General features: G+C 44.5%; 1 protein-coding gene across 1 annotated transcript in view; it reads left to right on the forward strand.

The window, feature by feature from the left end:
• The first annotated feature begins 1,156 nt into the window (after positions 1–1,156).
• The window catches only part of PGM2L1 (phosphoglucomutase 2 like 1), a 37,456-nt gene continuing 24,642 nt past the window's right edge, over positions 1,157–13,970 (forward strand). Inside the window, exon 1 of the mRNA XM_075337649.1 lies at positions 1,157–1,370. Within this exon, the coding sequence (XP_075193764.1) occupies positions 1,266–1,370 (105 nt within the window). The 5' untranslated portion in view covers positions 1,157–1,265. The remainder of the gene's footprint in view (positions 1,371–13,970) is intronic.

The following is a 13,970-nucleotide window of genomic DNA, read 5'->3' on the forward strand; positions in this document are numbered from 1 at the left end:
CCTCCATCCTGGATCCCTATGCTGCCTCATCCTAAGCCTCTATGTTCTTCCATCACAGAGCCCCTATGCTGCCCCATCCTAGGTCCTTATGTCCTCCATCCTAGGTCTCTATACTACCCCATACAAGGCCCCTATGTTATGCATCCTGGGTCCTTATGCTGCCCAATCCTAGGTCCCTATCCTGGATCCCTATGCTGCCCCATCCTGGGCCCCTATGTTCTTCTGTTCTGGGGCCCCTATGCTGCCCCATCCTAGGCCCCTATGCTGCCCCATCCTAGCTCTCTATGTCCACTACCTTGCCAATTCCCGGGGGGACAGATTCTACTTTCTTTCCTGCAGTCCCCCGACGTCCTCTTGCGGTGTCCATTTTAGTGTCACCTGTAATCGTGTCCTCTGATTGGCCCGTGGTCATTTTGACGACCGCGATTACCGGCGGGCCCCCTCTATATCCAGCATGGGGGTCGTCCGATGTCCCGCCGCGCCTGCCTGACACTGCCGGGTACTGCATATCTAGCCGCTGTTCACATCAACAGTGCTGTACCTCGCCAAGGCCACTACACCGCAGATGGCGCTGCGCTGGCACCGGCCTCTGACAGCAGTGATAGGAGCTGGCTCTGATCACGGCTCATTAACCATTTAGCTGCCGCTTGCCGTCGCTGAGAACTGTAACGTCAAAAGAAAAAAAAAGGACAAAATCATTATTTTCAGGTCATTGAATCTCCTCCCAAAAAGGCAATAAAAAGCTACAAAAGCATCAAACACATCCCGAAATGTTACATCAAAACCTGCGGAATTACCAAAATGAGAAATAAAACGGCTCTTAAGGGGTTAATAGCAATAATATATTTTAGGATTTTTTTCCTGTTGCAGATAATTCACACCTCACATCCCCTCCTCTGATAACACAGGAAGAAACTTCTCGTTGCCATGGTGACAGCTCCATCTTGGTGACAACAGCCTCAGGGGAATAGTGGGATCGTCCTCCCTCACTACTAGTTCCGCGCATGCGCCAAGAGGCGCATGCGTCCAGGCAGCCTAGAAAGCGTGATCAGCTCGTGCCCTGCAGTTGCCTGAGCGGGTGACCACTGACGCATGCGTGTTGGTGTGTTTGGTACAGCGTGGGAATTGAGCTGGGCGCATGCTCAGTGGAGCTTGGTGGCTGAGTGAGGGAGCCGCGCTGTGCGCACGCGCGGAGCTGCTGGCTGTCTGTGGCGCAGTCCGCTGCCGGCGCTGGGAGCTGCGGGTGTAACGGGTCCGGGGAGAGGATGGAGGACGCGGCCGGGGACGTCAACTCCAACCTGCTCATCCCGAGCTCCACCGGGGACGCCGAGCTGGACGCCGCAGCATGGCGCTGGCTGCAGTGGGATAAGGTGACAGATGGGTTACATAAGTGACGAGTCTGCTGTGCCCGGGCTGTGCTGGAGGGCGGCGGGGGACTACAACTCCCAGCACACACCAGAGGCCAGAATGCTGGGAGCTGTAGTGCTACAGCCACTGCGGACACTCAGGATGTGGAGGAGTCCTGGAGAGAAACGCAATGGACTGTGTGAATGTGTGTATACAGTATATATAGTGTATGCATGCGTATGTGTGTGTATACAGTATATATCGTGTATGTATGCGTATATATATATATGTGTGTGTGTGTATGTATACAGTATATATGTATACATCGTGTGTGCGTGTGTATGTATACAGTATATATGTATACATCGTGTGTGCGTGTATACAGTATATATGTATACATCGTGTGTACGTGTGTGTGTATACAGTATATATGTATACATCGTGTGTGCGTGTGTGTGTATACAGTTTATATGTATACATCGTGTGTGTGTGTATACAGTATATATGTATACATCGTGTGTGCGTGTGTGTGTATACAGTATATATGTATACATCGTGTGTGTGTGTATACAGCAGGGCTGTGGAGTCGGAGTCGTGGAGTCGGAGTCGGAGTCGGAGCTCATTTTGGTGGAGTCGGAGTCGGTATAAAATGCACCGACTCCGACTCCTAAAATATATAATAAATTGGGGACAGGAGTGCAATGCAGAATGTGCTGAATATTTTACTAAATAATAACATTTAGTATAATGCTTATATTTAAGTGAAAAATTTATTGTAGTACAATGTGAACATCAGACATTTAATTGTTTTTATGATACAATAATCAAGATATTTGGATAGAACATAAAATATTTATTGGAATACAACTTTAGAACACAAAAAACTAATAAATTGTAAATATGTAATATATATATATATATATATATATTATATATATATATATACACACAGTGTATATACACACACAAGATATATATGTAATCTACTGTATATTACATAGTGTATTACATATTTACAATTTATTACAGTTTTTTGTGTTCTAAAGTTGTATCCAATAAATATATTTTATGTTCTATCCAAATATCTTGATTATCGTATCATAAAAATTATTAAATGTCTGATGTTCACATACACATATTCATGTACTACAATAAATTTTTCACCTAACTAAGCAATATATGTAGGAGTCGGAGCCGGAGTCGGAGCAAGAGAATTTGAGGAGTCGGAGTCGAAGGTTTGGCTTACCGACTCCACAGCCCTGGTATACAGTATATATGTATACATCGTGTGTGTGTGTATACAGTATATATGTATACATCGTGGGTGCGTGTGTGTGTATACAGTATATATGTACACATCGTGTGTGTGTGTATACAGTATATATGTATACATCGTGTGTGCGTGTGTGTGTGTATACAGTATATATGTATACATCGTGTGTGTGTGTATACAGTATATATGTATACATCGTGTGTGTGTGTGTATACAGTATATATGTATACATTGTGTGTGTGTGTATACAGTATATATGTATACATCGTGTGTGCGTGTGTGTGTATACAGTATATATGTATACATCGTGTGTGCGTGTGTGTGTATACAGTATATATGTATACATCGTGTGTGTGTGTGTATACAGTATATATGTATACATCGTGTGTGCGTGTGTGTATACAGTATATATGTATACATCGTGTGTGCGTGTGTGTGTATACAGTATATATGTATACATCGTGTGTGCGTGTGTGTGTATACAGTATATATGTATACATCGTGTGTGCGTGTGTGTTTATACAGTATATATGTATACATCGTGTGTGCGTGTGTGTTTATACAGTATATATGTATACATCGTGTGTGCGTGTGTGTGTATACAGTATATATGTATACATCGTGTGTGTGTGTATACAGTATATATGTATACATCGTGTGTGCGTGTGTGTGTATCAAAGTTTGCTAGCTCTAGGCCCTGGGGATTCCTATAGTCTATTTGTACAACCAATAATCCCCACTTTTGTGAAAAATATCTTAATTTTTATTCAATATAGAAAATTAACACATCACACCATTTGTGCATTATTACATAGATTATAAAGAACAATTGTCTTATGCCACCAGTTGGCAACCCCTGATCTTGAATATCAAGACCAGGGTTTACAATACAGTATTAAAGACAAATTGATACAATTTAAAAACATGTATCCAATAACTGGTTCACAGACGGACACAAATTCTACCCAGTGACTAGTTCACACAAGGACACAGATTGCAAGGTCCAAACTTAACTTGGTGACTCCCCAGATGGCTGAATTGGCACTTTTGTGCTGACACTGCGGTCATAATCATGTATGTTCATCCAGGGGCATCCACACAGGGTATAAACAGGTCCTTTAATCAGAGTCGTGAACCATCAGATATTTCCTATCAATAAGACGTCTCCACCTCGACGCGTTTCCCCACACAGGACGTGTGGTTCATCAGGAGGCTGTAAGGTAAGTATAGTCTTATCAGCTTCTCATAAAGCATATACTACCAACACACATAACAATACAATAGGTGCGCAAATTCATCAAACAATAACATAATACACAGATAACTCGCTTGTCAGATAGAAAAGTTAGGGGATATGCAGGTCCATGGCGCCACACGAACAGATCAGCAGCACTCCAGTCAATACTGTTTAGATATCATGCTCCCGTCCTCCAGGCGTCATGGAGCTGCATAATCCCCACTGCCCTAAATAGCCCATGCTTGATGAGACAGCTGGGGAGAAACCACTTCCTCCCCCAGACAGCGTCATCTTGATTGCTACTGCGCATGCGCCGCCAATTGCGATCAGTACGCATGCCCAATCTACATAATGCGGAGGGAAACCCTTCATCGTACTAGGTAACGCCCTCTTTGTTGTGAACTAATGATGTTGGTTTTGAGATATGATTTTGCTTGTATGTGAAGTATTCGTATCAGGTCTAGTGACCATCGATTTATAATGTACAGGGGATCTCTTGTATATATGTGAAAAATCGTATATGTGTATGCATGTGATCTCTAGATGCTTATTTGCTGTGTATTCATGCTATATATGGGGGTGGTATATATGGGTTATATCTGGGATGACCACCTTTATATGTAGATGTCTGTAGCAGCTTTATATCTATGCTGCTCTTATCTATGGTATATAGGGTCTATGTATAGTCCTTATGTCATTATGAACGTTATAACTCTGGTATGACTGCACAAGCATCTATGCAGCTGAGATCTCCTGTTTCTAATATTGGGATTTATATGCCTTTTGAAGGCCCGTGCATTATTTTAAAGGCTGCGGATCATCTAATGTTTGAATATGGCCGCATTACAGTGGTTTTGTCCTAATCTACATGCTGCGGGTATCTCCGGTTTTAACAGTGCGGTTATATCTGTAGTTTCTATCTTCACATATACGCCCATCCTTGTTCATGTGACTTTGTGAGCTCACAACAAGGAGGGCGTTACCTAGCACTGTGAAAGGTTTCCCCCTTGCATTACGTAGATGGGGCATGCGCATTGATTGTATCTGGCGGAGCATGCGCAGTAGCTCCTGTGATGACGCATATGTATTCTCATATACACGCCCATCCTTGTTCATGTGACTTTAGTTCACAACAAAGAGGGCGTTACCTAGTACGATGAAGGGTTTCCCTCCGCATTATGTAGATTGGGCATGCGTACTGATCGCAATTGGCGGCGCATGCGCAGTAGCAATCAGGATGACGCTGTCTGGGGGTGGTTTCTCCCCAGCTGTCTCATCAAGCATGGGCTATTTAGGGCAGTGGGGATTATGCAGCTCCATGACGCCTGGAGGACGGGAGCATGATATCTAAACAGTATTGACTGGAGTGCTGCTGATCTGTTCGTGTGGCGCCATGGACCTGCATATCCCCTAACTTTTCTATCTGACAAGTGAGTTATCTGTGTATTATGTTATTGTTTGATGAATTTGCGCACCTATTGTATTGTTATGTGTGTTGGTAGTATATGCTTTATGAGAAGCTGATAAGACTATACTTACCTTACAGCCTCCTGATGAACCACACGTCCTGTGTGGGGAAACGCGTCGAGGTGGAGACGTCTTATTGATAGGAAATATCTGATGGTTCACGACTCTGATTAAAGGACCTGTTTATACCCTGTGTGGATGCCCCTGGATGAACATACATGATTATGACCGCAGTGTCAGCACAAAAGTGCCAATTCAGCCATCTGGGGAGTCACCAAGTTAAGTTTGGACCTTGCAATCTGTGTCCTTGTGTGAACTAGTCACTGGGTAGAATTTGTGTCCGTTTGTGAACCAGTTATTGGATACATGTTTTTAAATTGTATCAATTTGTCTTTAATACTGTATTGTAAACCTGGTCTTGATATTCAAGATCAGGGGTTGCCAACTGGTGGCATAAGACAATTGTTCTTTATAATCTATGTAATAATGCACAAATGGTGTGATGTGTTAATTTTCTATATTGAATAAAATTAAGATATTTTTCACAAAAGTGGGGATTATTGGTTGTACAAATATGCGTGTGTGTGTATACAGTATATATGTATACATCGTGTGTGTGTATACACAGTATATATGTATACATCGTGTGTGTATACAGTATATATGTATACATCGTGTATATATGTGTGTATACAGTATATATGTATACATCGTGTGTGTATACAGTATATATGTATACATCGTGTGTGCGTGTGTGTATACAGTATATATGTATACATTGTGTGTGTGTGTATACAGTATATATGTATACATCGTGTATATATGTGTGTATACAGTATATATGTATACATCATGTATGTGTGTGTATACAGTATATATGTATACATCGTGTGTGCGTATGTGTGTGTATACAGTATATATGTATACATCGTGTGTGTATGTGTGTATACAGTATATATGTATACATCGTGTGTATACAGTATATATGTATACATCGTGTATGTATGTGTGTATACAGTATATATGTACACATTGTGTGTGTGTGTGTATACAGTATATATGTATACATCGTGTATGTGTGTATATACAGTATATATGTATACATCGTGTGTGCGTATGTGTGTGTATACAGTATATATGTATACATCGTGTGTGCGTGTGTGTGTATACAGTATATATGTATACATCGTGTATATATGTGTGTATACAGTATATATGTATACATCATGTATGTGTGTGTATACAGTATATATGTATACATCGTGTGTGCGTATGTGTGTGTATACAGTATATATGTATACATCGTGTGTGTATGTGTGTATACAGTATATATGTATACATCGTGTGTATACAGTATATATGTATACATCGTGTATGTATGTGTGTATACAGTATATATGTACACATTGTGTGTGTGTATGTGTGTATACAGTATATATGTATACATCGTGTATGTATGTGTGTATACAGTATATATGTATACATCGTGTATGTGTGTATATACAGTATATATGTATACATCGTGTGTGCGTATGTGTGTGTATACAGTATATATGTATACATCGTGTGTGCGTGTGTGTGTATACAGTATATATGTATACATCGTATGTGTGTATACAGTATATATGTATACATCGTGTGTGCGTATGTGTGTGTATACAGTATATATGTATACATCGTGTGTGCGTATGTGTGTGTATACAGTATATATGTATACATCGTGTGTGCGTATGTGTGTGTATACAGTATATATGTATACATCGTGTGTAATATATATATATATATAAATTATAAATAAATAAATATATAAACTCTCCTGTGTTTGTATGGTGATGCACATATTGTAGTATTATGAATAGGTGTGTGGAGCAACAGTGTTATATGCTGTACTCGGGGGCGGAGTCTTATTATACACATGTATAGAGGCTGTACTCGGGGGCGGAGTCTTATTACACACATGTATAGAGGCTGTACTCGGGTGGAGTCTTATACACATGTATAGAGGCTGTACTCGGGGGCGGAGTCTTATTATACACATGTATAGAGGCTGCACTCGGGGGCGGAGTTTTATTATACACATGTATAGAGGCTGTACTCGGGGGTGGAGTCTTATTATACACATGTATAGAGGCTGTACTCGGGGGCGGAGTATTATTATACACGTATAGAGGCTGCACTCGGGGGCGGAGTATTATTATACACATGTATAGAGGCTTGACTCGGGGGCGGAGTATTATTATACACACGTATAGAGGCTTGACTCGGGGGCGGAGTCTTATTATACACACGTATAGAGGCTGCACTCGGGGGCGGAGTCTTATTATACACATGTATAGAGGCTGCACTCGGGGGCGGAGTCTTATTATACACATGTATAGAGGCTGCACTCGGGGGCGGAGTTTTATTATACACATGTATAGAGGCTGTACTCGGGGGTGGAGTCTTATTATACACATGTATAGAGGCTGTACTCGGGGGCGGAGTCTTATTATACACATGTATAGAGGCTGTACTCGGGGGCGGAGTCTTATTATACACATGTATAGAGGCTGCACTCGGGGGCGGAGTCTTATTATACACATGTATAGAGGCTGTACTCGGGGGCGGAGTCTTATTATACACATGTATAGAGGCTGTACTCGGGGGTGGAGTCTTATTATACACATGTATAGAGGCTGTACTCGGGGGTGGAGTCTTATTATACACATGTATAGAGGCTGCACTCGGGGGCGGAGTTTTATTATACACATGTATAGAGGCTGTACTCGGGGGTGGAGTCTTATTATACACATGTATAGAGGCTGTACTCGGGGGCGGAGTATTATTATACACGTATAGAGGCTGCACTCGGGGGCGGAGTATTATTATACACATGTATAGAGGCTTGACTCGGGGGCGGAGTCTTATTATACACACGTATAGAGGCTGCACTCGGGGGCGGAGTCTTATTATACACATGTATAGAGGCTGCACTCGGGGCGGAGTCTTATTATACACATGTATAGAGGCTGTACTCGGGTGGAGTCTTATACACATGTATAGAGGCTGTACTCGGGGGCGGAGTCTTATTATACACATGTATAGAGGCTGTACTCGGGGGCGGAGTCTTATTACACACATGTATAGAGGCTGCACTCGGGGGTGGAGTCTTATTATACACATGTATAGAGGCTGTACTCGGGGGCGGAGTATTATTATACACGTATAGAGGCTGCACTCGGGGGCGGAGTATTATTATACACATGTATAGAGGCTGGACTCGGGGGCGGAGTCTTATTATACACACGTATAGAGGCTGCACTCGGGGGCGGAGTCTTATTATACACATGTATAGAGGCTGCACTCGGGGCGGAGTCTTATTATACACATGTATAGAGGCTGTACTCGGGTGGAGTCTTATACACATGTATAGAGGCTGTACTCGGGGGCGGAGTCTTATTATACACATGTATAGAGGCTGTACTCGGGGCGGAGTCTTATTATACACATGTATAGAGGCTGCACTCGGGCGGAGTCTTATTATACACATGTATAGAGGCTGTACTCGGGGGCGGAGTCTTATACACATGTATAGAGGCTGTACTCGGGGGCGGAGTCTTATTATACACATGTATAGAGGCTGTACTCGGGGCGGAGTCTTATTATACACATGTATAGAGGCTGCACTCGGGGCGGAGTCTTATTATACACTTGTATAGAGGCTGCACTCGGGGGCGGAGTCTTATTATACACGTATAGAGGCTGCACTCAGGGGCGGAGTCTTATTATACACATGTATAGAGGCTGCACTCGGGGGCGGAGTCTTATTATACACGTATAGAGGCTGCACTCGGGGGCGGAGTCTTATTATACACGTATAGAGGCTGCACTCGGGGGCGGAGTCTTATTATACACATGTATAGAGGCTGCACTCGGGGGCGGAGTCTTATTATACACATGTATAGAGGCTGCACTCGGGGCGGAGTCTTATTATACACATGTATAGAGGCTGCACTCGGGGGGCGGAGTCTTATTATACACATGTATAGAGGCTGCACTCGGGGGGCGGAGTCTTATTATACACATGTATAGAGGCTGTACTCGGGTGGAGTCTTATACACATGTATAGAGGCTGTACTCGGGGGCGGAGTCTTATTATACACATGTATAGAGGCTGTACTCGGGGGCGGAGTCTTATTATACACATGTATAGAGGCTGTACTCGGGTGGAGTCTTATACACATGTATAAAGGCTGTACTCGGGGGCGGAGTCTTATTATACACATGTATAGAGGCTGTACTCGGGGGCGGAGTCTTATTATACACATGTATAGAGGCTGTACTCGGGGGCGGAGTCTTATACACATGTATAGAGGCTGTACTCGGGGCGGAGTCTTATTATACACATGTATAGAGGCTGTACTCGGGGGCGGAGTCTTATTATACACATGTATAGAGGCTGCACTCGGGGGCGGAGTCTTATTATACACATGTATAGAGGCTGCACTCGGGGGCGGAGTTTTATTATACACATGTATAGAGGCTGTACTCGGGGGTGGAGTCTTATTATACACATGTATAGAGGCTGTACTCGGGGGCGGAGTATTATTATACACGTATAGAGGCTGCACTCGGGGGCGGAGTATTATTATACACATGTATAGAGGCTGGACTCGGGGGCGGAGTCTTATTATACACACGTATAGAGGCTGCACTCGGGGGCGGAGTCTTATTATTCACATGTATAGAGGCTGCACTCGGGGCGGAGTCTTATTATACACATGTATAGAGGCTGTACTCGGGTGGAGTCTTATACACATGTATAGAGGCTGTACTCGGGGGCGGAGTCTTATTATACACATGTATAGAGGCTGTACTCGGGGGCGGAGTCTTATTACACACATGTATAGAGGCTGCACTCGGGGGTGGAGTCTTATACACATGTATAGAGGCTGTACTCGGGGGCGGAGTATTATTATACACGTATAGAGGCTGCACTCGGGGGCGGAGTATTATTATACACATGTATAGAGGCTGGACTCGGGGGCGGAGTCTTATTATACACACGTATAGAGGCTGCACTCGGGGGCGGAGTCTTATTATACACATGTATAGAGGCTGCACTCGGGGCGGAGTCTTATTATACACATGTATAGAGGCTGTACTCGGGTGGAGTCTTATACACATGTATAGAGGCTGTACTCGGGGGCGGAGTCTTATTATACACATGTATAGAGGCTGTACTCGGGGTGGAGTCTTATTATACACATGTATAGAGGCTGCACTCGGGCGGAGTCTTATTATACACATGTATAGAGGCTGTACTCGGGGGCGGAGTCTTATACACATGTATAGAGGCTGTACTCGGGGGCGGAGTCTTATTATACACATGTATAGAGGCTGTACTCGGGGCGGAGTCTTATTATACACATGTATAGAGGCTGCACTCGGGGCGGAGTCTTATTATACACTTGTATAGAGGCTGCACTCGGGGGCGGAGTCTTATTATACACGTATAGAGGCTGCACTCGGGGGCGGAGTCTTATTATACACATGTATAGAGGCTGCACTCGGGGGCGGAGTCTTATTATACACGTATAGAGGCTGCACTCGGGGGCGGAGTCTTATTATACACGTATAGAGGCTGCACTCGGGGGCGGAGTCTTATTATACACATGTATAGAGGCTGCACTCGGGGGCGGAGTCTTATTATACACATGTATAGAGGCTGCACTCGGGGGCGGAGTCTTATTATACACATGTATAGAGGCTGCACTCGGGGGGCGGAGTCTTATTATACACATGTATAGAGGCTGCACTCAGGGGGCGGAGTCTTATTATACACATGTATAGAGGCTGTACTCGGGTGGAGTCTTATACACATGTATAAAGGCTGTACTCGGGGGCGGAGTCTTATTATACACATGTATAGAGGCTGTACTCGGGGGCGGAGTCTTATACACATGTATAGAGGCTGTACTCGGGGCCGAGTCTTATTATACACATGTATAGAGGCTGTACTCGGGGCGGAGTCTTATTATACACATGTATAGAGGCTGTACTCGGGTGGAGTCTTATTATACACATGTATAGAGGCTGTACTCGGGGGCGGAGTCTTATTATACACATGTATAGAGGCTGCACTCGGGGGCGGAGTCTTATTATACACATGTATAGAGGCTGCACTCGGGGGCGGAGTCTTATTATACACATGTATAGAGGCTGTACTCGGGGGCGGAGTCTTATACACATGTATAGAGGCTGTACTCGGGGCGGAGTCTTATTATACACACGTATAGAGGCTGCACTCGGGTGGAGTCTTATACACATGTATAGAGGCTGTACTCGGGGGCGGAGTCTTATACACATGTATAGAGGCTGTACTCGGGGCGGAGTCTTATTATACACATGTATAGAGGCTGTACTCGGGTGGAGTCTTATACACATGTATAGAGGCTGTACTCGGGGGCGGAGTCTTATTATACACATGTATAGAGGCTGTACTCGGGTGGAGTCTTATACACATGTATAGAGGCTGTACTCGGGGGCGGAGTCTTATTATACACATGTATAGAGGCTGTACTCGGGGGCGGAGTCTTATTATACACATGTATAGAGGCTGTACTCGGGGGCGGAGTCTTATACACATGTATAGAGGCTGTACTCGGGGCGGAGTCTTATTATACACATGTATAGAGGCTGTACTCGGGGCGGAGTCTTATTATACATGTATAGAGGCTGTACTCGGGGCGGAGTCTTATTATACACATGTATAGAGGCTGCACTCGGGTGGAGTCTTATACACATGTATAGAGGCTGTACTCGGGTGGAGTCTTATTATACACATGTATAGAGGCTGTACTCGGGGGCGGAGTCTTATTATACACATGTATAGAGGCTGCACTCGGGGGCGGAGTCTTATTATACACATGTATAGAGGCTGCACTCGGGGGCGGAGTCTTATTATACACATGTATAGAGGCTGCACTCGGGGGGCGGAGTCTTATTATACACATGTATAGAGGCTGCACTCGGGGGGCGGAGTCTTATTATACACATGTATAGAGGCTGTACTCGGGTGGAGTCTTATACACATGTATAGAGGCTGTACTCGGGGGCGGAGTCTTATTATACACATGTATAGAGGCTGTACTCGGGGGCGGAGTCTTATTATACACATGTATAGAGGCTGTACTCGGGGCGGAGTCTTATTATACACACGTATAGAGGCTGCACTCGGGTGGAGTCTTATTATACACATGTATAGAGGCTGTACTCGGGTGGAGTCTTATACACATGTATAGAGGCTGTACTCGGGTGGAGTCTTATACACATGTATAGAGGCTGTACTCGGGGGCGGAGTCTTATTATACACATGTATAGAGGCTGCACTCGGGGGCGGAGTCTTATTATACACATGTATAGAGGCTGTACTCGGGGGCGGAGTCTTATTATACACATGTATAGAGGCTGCACTCGGGGCGGAGTCTTATTATACACTTGTATAGAGGCTGCACTCGGGGGCGGAGTCTTATTATACACGTATAGAGGCTGCACTCGGGGGCGGAGTCTTATTATACACATGTATAGAGGCTGCACTCGGGGGCGGAGTCTTATTATACACGTATAGAGGCTGCACTCGGGGGCGGAGTCTTATTATACACGTATAGAGGCTGCACTCGGGGGCGGAGTCTTATTATACACGTATAGAGGCTGCACTCGGGGGCGGAGTCTTATTATACACATGTATAGAGGCTGCACTCGGGGGTGGAGTCTTATTATACACATGTATAGAGGCTGCACTCGGGGGCGGAGTCTTATTATACACATGTATAGAGGCTGCACTCGGGGGGCGGAGTCTTATTATACACATGTATAGAGGCTGCACTCGGGGGGCGGAGTCTTATTATACACATGTATAGAGGCTGTACTCGGGTGGAGTCTTATACACATGTATAGAGGCTGTACTCGGGGGCGGAGTCTTATTATACACATGTATAGAGGCTGTACTCGGGGGCGGAGTCTTATTATACACATGTATAGAGGCTGTACTCGGGGGCGGAGTCTTATTATACACATGTATAGAGGCTGTACTCGGGGGCGGAGTCTTATTATACACATGTATAGAGGCTGTACTCGGGGGCGGAGTCTTATACACATGTATAGAGGCTGTACTCGGGGCGGAGTCTTATTATACACATGTATAGAGGCTGTACTCGGGGCGGAGTCTTATTATACACATGTATAGAGGCTGCACTCGGGTGGAGTCTTATACACATGTATAGAGGCTGTACTCGGGTGGAGTCTTATTATACACATGTATAGAGGCTGTACTCGGGGGCGGAGTCTTATTATACACATGTATAGAGGCTGCACTCGGGGGCGGAGTCTTATTATACACATGTATAGAGGCTGCACTCGGGGGCGGAGTCTTATTATACACATGTATAGAGGCTGCACTCGGGGGGCGGAGTCTTATTATACACATGTATAGAGGCTGCACTCGGGGGGCGGAGTCTTATTATACACATGTATAGAGGCTGTACTCGGGTGGAGTCTTATACACATGTATAGAGGCTGTACTCGGGGGCGGAGTCTTATTATACACATGTATAGAGGCTGTACTCGGGGGCGGAGTCTTATTATACACATGTATAGAGGCTGTAC

This window comes from Anomaloglossus baeobatrachus, chromosome 2 (genome assembly GCF_048569485.1).
Source record: "Anomaloglossus baeobatrachus isolate aAnoBae1 chromosome 2, aAnoBae1.hap1, whole genome shotgun sequence".
In the NCBI taxonomy this organism is placed as follows: Eukaryota; Metazoa; Chordata; class Amphibia; order Anura; family Aromobatidae; genus Anomaloglossus; species Anomaloglossus baeobatrachus.